At 32.4% G+C, this 7,192-nt stretch overlaps 1 protein-coding gene across 3 annotated transcripts; it reads right to left on the bottom strand.

The window, feature by feature from the left end:
• Window positions 1-438: 438 nt before the first annotated feature.
• LOC108913869 (uncharacterized Golgi apparatus membrane protein-like protein CG5021) lies at window positions 439-5,723 on the bottom strand. Of its 3 annotated transcripts, XM_018719512.1 has the most exons (6): window positions 5,706-5,723; window positions 5,548-5,618; window positions 5,424-5,497; window positions 1,761-1,995; window positions 1,569-1,718; window positions 439-726 (listed from the first exon to the last, which is right to left on the bottom strand). In XM_018719512.1, exons 2-6 carry the CDS (start codon window positions 5,560-5,562, stop codon window positions 523-525), a joined length of 678 nt encoding a protein of 225 aa, XP_018575028.1. In that variant the 5' UTR covers window positions 5,563-5,618; window positions 5,706-5,723; the 3' UTR covers window positions 439-522. The 3 variants fall into 3 exon arrangements, with proteins under 3 accessions (XP_018575028.1, XP_018575029.1, XP_018575030.1); XM_018719513.1 differs by lacking the exon at window positions 5,706-5,723 and having other exon boundaries at window positions 1,569-1,694; window positions 5,548-5,687; XM_018719514.2 differs by lacking the exon at window positions 5,706-5,723 and having other exon boundaries at window positions 1,569-1,682; window positions 5,548-5,685.
• Window positions 5,724-7,192: the final 1,469 nt, after the last annotated feature.

Raw genomic sequence — 7,192 nt, 5'->3', positions numbered from 1 at the left:
AATTACCGAGTTGAATTAAGAGCTCAAAAGGCAGATTTGAAATGACATGCCTCTCACTGAAACATAGAAAGAGAAAATGGTCAAAAAACCTACTTCTTGAAGTGGCATCATCTTTAAACATTAAAATATAACTGCGACATTTTTAATGTTGTCAGTGAATCTAATCAATATCCTTTTTTTCTGATTTTCATTTTGGAGTGTATGTAGAATATGATGGGAGTCTGCCAGAAAACATTCGACTAGAAGTGAAAACTGCATCTTTGGGATTACTTCCGCCAAAAACTAAAGAAACTTACGACGAGGAATATTCGTTATTCAATGTTTGGAAGACAGAAAATACAAATTTGCTAGCGTAGCTTATATTACCCATGGTAGAACATTGTCACTATTATTCATTGATAGAACACGAATATGTCGCAAAATAAAAATACTTCTAAAAATAACTTAAAACATTTATTCTAATAATGAATATCACAATGTTACTAAAAGTAATTAAACATTTACATCTGGTATTGTAAAACTTTAAACTGTATTAGTAGGCTGACTTAATGGATTAGCTGGTGTATTAGAAGCTTGTCGTGCCACTAGGGAAACAGCATTCTGTAGTACCTGTTTCCTGAAGAAATTAGAAGTGACGGTACTTAAGTTTTCAGAACCTCCTACTTTACACTTTATGTAACCATATAAGTTTGATCCATTAAGAATGAGAGCAATAGTTACTAGTAACTGAAAAAAAAATAAAAAATAAATATAAAAACGATTCAAAAACTTCATAATAACATAGGCTATTAAAAAGTAAGATTTTCTGAGTATTTGATCATGTAAAGGGAAAAAGATTAGTATATTTCTACAAAAAATCTAGGGGAAACTACAGAGAGCAAGCATTTCCCTGAATTGTTGAATAAGAAATACACAACGAAATACTTCTATTTACATTGATATTAAGATTATTAAGAAGCAACAATGCAGACATCTGTAAGACATCGGAATTAGAATTTGTGATTAGAAAAACAATTGAACATCAATTTAAAAAGATATTTTTAAGTAGAACATACTGTTTATTTTTTTTGTTTTGAGGGATGTCATTATGTCATGTCATATGTCCGAATGCATGAACGACCAAAATTTTAGATGCACAAAGCAGAGAATAAATATTAAAATAATTAATAAATAAGCATATAAATAAATGTGATTAAATGCATTTAAAGTAATAAATATATCGGAGTTATCCTTTTTCGCTTTCTCCTGATTGTACTTTAGTTATCACTACTCGATATTCTAACTTTTTATATGTAGTTCACGCTTTCTCACGTTTGCTCATCTCACCAGCCAGGTGAAATTGGTTGAATGAAATTCAGACTAGTGATTTAATTAACTGAAGGTAAAAATTTTTTGAACTGGTATATAAACGTAAAATTGGAAATCCCAGAATCCCACTATTGATTTTTTTATTAATTGAAATTAATTCCTAATTATATTTCAAAGGACAAAAATATGGATATTGCAAATATATTTAAATTAAAGAAAATATTATTTTCTATTATTTATTTCTATGCGTAAGTACTTACCAACCACTTTAATTTTAATCCAAAAAGTGCAACTATAAAAAATATGGCCCAAATAAGTGGAGTTAATATTAGTGCAGTCCAAAATATGCGGGCTTCCCTCTCATTTATTCTATTCTGTGAAGAGCCCTGAAAAGGGCCACATATAACTAACTACGAATATTATATATAAAAATAAAAAGAAATAAAAAAGACCTTTCTAGATTCAAAGACCCAATGCGATTTTCCATCATCATCTACATAATTCCACCATCGCAGTCCTACCATTAATCTTCCAGTAATATTTTTTACTGTCCAGAAATCCATCGACAAGAATAATACAACAGTTACAAAACTGGCAATAAAACTGTCACTAAACCAGCCACATAGCATGTACACAATGATAGAAGCTCCTCTAAATACTAGATGAAAACATGTTACATATGGGTGCCTAAAATGGTTCATAAAGCTTAAGTAGGGAATTTATAGATTTCCCATTTTCAGTGATAATTCAGAATATCTATTCTCATTTTCGTATTTTTATTAAAAATATTTAAGTTACCAGAACTGTTTTAAAATTATTTTTTAAATTTAAAATTTCTTAAACAAATATTTCAACATTAACAAACAACTGGAAGGAATATTGCATAATGGCAGCAATATTAAATTTGTACTTCATTTTTTTTTAAAAAATCCTGTATAACAACACATTGGTGAGATTGGTGTAAGGTTTGTACTATTACAAATTACTTCAATTTAATTAAAAAATAAAAATCCACTTTTCAAATATCTCAAGTGCAAGGGGGTGCAGTTCATTGAAATTTAAATCTAGAATGTGCAAGGGTGGCTAGGCTAATTCATGCCTGAGAAACTATCACCCGTGTGCACAGTCGATCGCCAGCGATTCGCCAAAGTTATACCTGATGAATCTCTGGCGAAAGAACGGCACGTAATTTCTATTGCATAGACATTTGCCCGGCGATCTCCGTTCTGGCGAATCGCCAGATGAGTGATAGTCTCAACTACAGGCGCTTAAGCATGCGCAATGCTATTTTACACCGAATACGTACTGTTCTAACCTGAGCATGGCATGGTGCTTTGAAATGTATTACTTGAGCATCTCTGGTATATAGTTGTTTGTATCACATAAATTATTGTCAAAGCATAATTATCTAAAGGTGTTTTAAGGGAAGTCTTTCGTATAAAGGTTTTATCTAGGACGCTTTGTTAAAAAGATACAGGGTGTTAAACTTAAAAAAATATTTTAAAGTTTTTTAAATAATATAAAAACTAGTAACTAAAATAATTTGAAATTGGGCACATGTATTTATGTAAATATTATCCAAAATCTGAGGCCTGAGGAAAAAAGCCTGATTTTCGAGTAAATCAACACTAATCATTCGATTATTTAATCGAATAAAGAAATTAATAACATTAGTCATGATTTTAATGATTTTATTTGAGTAAATGCTCAAAAGTACTCCATTTCGACGAACACAGGCACGACATCTTTTTAGTAATGAAAATGTAATTTGTTCGAAATTTATTGTTACTTGAATATGATGAAAAGCAATATTTATTCTTTTTTCGAACTGCTCAGAATTTCAAAGTTGTTATTGCAATCTACTATGTAATTTTAAACCGAATTTTATTCGAAAATCAGACTTTTTCAATAAACATAATAGTAATTAGTAGAAAATTGAAAGATGAATTCGAAAATATCATGATTGATGACCGTAAAGCAGTGGCGTACTATTTAATTTAGAAAAATATGCCACCGATACCCTATATCTCCGGCACTGGAGCATCTAAATTTTCGGAAAAAGCCTCAGATTTTGGACAATGTTTACATAAATACATGTGCCCAATTTTAAATTATTTCAGTTACTAGTTTTTAAATTATTTAAAAAAATTTAAAATATTTTTTTAAGTTTAACACCCTGTATCTTTTTATCCAAGTCTTAAATAAAAACTTTATACGATCTTTGAACTCCCCTTAAAATTCACCAAAGAATACTAGGTTTCATTTTTGGTCACCGTTTGTGAATCACCCTGTATAGTTGTGACTATATCTAAATCAGAAATATCTCTGTTTGCATTATACATGTTAAAATCACAATCCATTATTGGAACAATCTCAAAAACACAATGAAAATAGGTTACTTGTTTTCTGGAGAAATGTTGGAGATGCTACTGGCAATCTCCGGCGCTTCGCCAGAAGTTTCACTAATGCGCATGCTTGACTTAGCTGGCGAATGACTGCATTGAAAATCTCGACCAGCGAACGACGAATCTCTGGTGAGTCGCTGGCGATTGACTATGCGTACAGGCATATATCTTGAGTATAGTCCCCTCTATCAATACTCTCAAAACAGAAACAATTTTAATTTGATTGACAGTTTATTACTTTGCATTGTTGTTTAAGAACATTGCGTGCTGTCTTCGATTCTGCCATTCTGTCTCCTATCCGCATATCTAACATGTTGGTTTGGTGTTAGATACGACTATTAAACTATGTTAGTATCAGTGTTGCCAGATTTTTTTTCAGGCAACGCGGGATTTTGAAACTCTTTGAATATCTACTTAATAAAAAAATAATTGATGCCTACAAAAAAAAAAAAAACAAAACAAGAGCAGGAAAAGCGGGACAGAGCCTGTTCCCCGCAGAACATTTAATTTTGGGTTAAAAATCGGGACGTCTGGCAACGCTGGTTAGTATACAATGCAGATATTTGAAATTTAAGATAGTTAAGAATAAGGACAAATTTACATTGTGTTTTACTTTTCATATATCTCGATTATTTTAAATTAAAACGTTTTGACATTTTAGTATGAAATAATTACACGCAACATGATATAATAAGTGATTATTCTGATATAAACAAATTTTTTAGTCATTAAAGAAAGATTAGTGTAAGAACCCATCTGCTCCTAGACAAAATTACAACATTAAATTACTAAATAATTATTTCGATTTCTGGAGCACTATTACGAAAATTTATAAGGGCGGGCTTTGTATGAGAGGAAATTAAATTAGACAGATGTGGCGAAATTGCTAGGCAAGAAATATGAAAGAAATAATAAAAGGGTTTAAAAATGCATAGGAAATTAAGTTGGTTAATTGAAATGAAGAGAATTATTTTGCTTTCTCTTTTACCATGCATTTTTTGTATGAATATTTTCAATAAACTTTAAAATCTAAAAGTAAGACAGATATAAGGGCGACTCCATGAAAAGTGAAACGATGTACACGTAGACAGTAAACCCAAATTTTGTTAAAATGTTGGATATGCCTATTAGCCTCTCAAGAAAATTGATGTCAAATATAAATAGGAAAATGCATGTTTTCAAGATAAATAAAAGTTCTTTGTTTTGAGAGAGGGTGACGAATAAAGGCCAGCATACATTCTAGTAGATTTAAATTTTGATGGAACCTAATTCTTGACATTGTCTAGAGTTTTAGGAATTTAGGGGAACTAAGGCTGTTCACGATTAGGGGGTAGTACAGTTGTCACCGTTAGATCCAAGACAACATGCCACAAAAAGAGGCACTGTTTAATAGTGTAATAAAAGTAATAAATAATAGTACTAAAATATATATTAAGTACACCAGAGTATGTCAACAGCGATACATCCTAGATTTTGATGGCTTATAAATGTCAAAATTTGTTGACATTAAACCTTATTTTTACTGATCTGGTAGCGTATCTGTTAAAACTAATGAGAATATTCCAGACCGTTCAAAGCTTTGACAAATACATTTCTCACCTACTCATTTTAAAAATTATTGACAAAGAATAAGACATAGTGTTGAATAATTTAATATTCTGTTATTTTTACATGGTATAGTTTTAATAATTAAAAATTGAAATAACTTACGTTAAAGAATCTTTACTTCTGCCTGTATCTAAATCTTCACCAAAAGCTATAGTGTCATCATCCAAAAGCGGCATCTAAAATTTCTGAATAAGTTTATTGTCCTAATTTTTGTATGTCTACTTACTGTTGCAGATGACATACTTTTTAATAAAGCATGTGTTTAATCATATAGATTAGATAAATTAAATACAAAACCTGTAAAATATGTTACTGTTATTGGTAATTGTGTTAGAGTTAGATTAGAATGTCAAAATTATGTCACCTAAAAATTAAAATCAATACCTAATAATAAGGGTTTTTTGGCGAGAAAACCGCTAACCTGGTTAACTATAGTTTGCTGCGGTTTGACATTTCGGCAGTGTTGCCACAGGCAAAATGTAATTTTCTACAAGTGAGAAGTTGAAAATACCCGATTTTACCCTCTTTGGATCTCAGCATCAGACAGTTTCCACAGTATACGCGAAAACGCCATTTTTGTGGCGTTCTCAACGATAATTGGTCAAATCGACATAGTCAAGGTCGCTACTTGATAAATCATTGAACACGCTAAAAAAGTGGCGTTCGCGTAATAGTATGAAAGCCGTCTCAATTGCAAAAATTTTTTAAAATTAAAACAAAATTATATACAAGGGAAATTCTTAGTAAAAATAAAAATAATCCAAACTTACTTTTTAAATAATTGTAGCTTTATTAGAATTGTATTTTCTTACTTCTTATAACGAACGTTTAAGTCTGCGTGGTTTGTATATACTTTGCTTTCTAATATCTTGATCACAGAATAATAACAAAGTAAAGTTTAGCTGTTTAAAATAAGTTATAGTTATAAGTAATTTATCTGTTCTAACCTCGAAATCACCCATGATCTGGAGGCGGCAATCCTATCCCTTGAGATTGACATTAAAAACTAGTGATGGGACTACTCGAATGAAAATTATCGATTATATCGATTATGAAAATCTCTCGAGGTATCTCGAGTGGTCCTCTAGAATCATTCGATTATTCGGATACGAATGACAGTATTGACAGTGGCCACAGCGTTACTAACACCTGCGCTACTCGACCGAGTGCGCAGATGTTTCGATTGTTCCAACGTTCTAACGAGCTACAACATCTCGAGATAAGACGGCCGACGGCCGAGAGGATAGATGAGAAAATCGAATATCACCGCACCGACATACAAGAAAAAATGTATGCAGGAATTTTATGAGTGGCATCGCGGGGGGGTCAGATGGGAGCTTTATTTAGCGGGGATAAAAATTCATATGAATGAAAATAATACCAAATTATGTTTTCTATATAATTTTTTTTTTCAAAAAAATCCCAAACAATGGACCTCTTTAGGCGGCGACTACTCATTTTAAACACATTCTACTGAACCACTCAACTGGCAACGAAGAAATATGGAAGAAATGCCCCAATCCGCGACAGTCATTCATTTACCTAGCGTCAACATGTTTCGCATATGATTTGGGATAGACCGAAAATTTTCAAAGTGAACTTTCGATTAGCCCTGACTCAGACTACGACGGAGACCACTGTTCGCCGACTAACAAACCCCCGGGGTACCCTCCCCGATGACTTGAAAAACTTAGGCTTGCCACCCGCAACCGCCCCCCTCCCCCCTACACAGACATGCCTTAAACGTACTTAACAGACGGGTGAAGGACAGGACAACTGGGCAAGGCACCTGGAGTCGCTGGATCCACAAGACAACAGCCTCTGGAAAACGCAGAGGGCCCTGCGACAGACCGCTCGCTGAAAAATTCCCC

Source organism: Anoplophora glabripennis, unplaced genomic scaffold (assembly GCF_000390285.2).
Source record: "Anoplophora glabripennis isolate ALB-LARVAE unplaced genomic scaffold, Agla_2.0 scaffold1068, whole genome shotgun sequence".
NCBI lineage: Eukaryota > Metazoa > Arthropoda > Insecta > Coleoptera > Cerambycidae > Anoplophora > Anoplophora glabripennis.
This window is presented reverse-complemented; position numbering and strand designations above follow the sequence as displayed.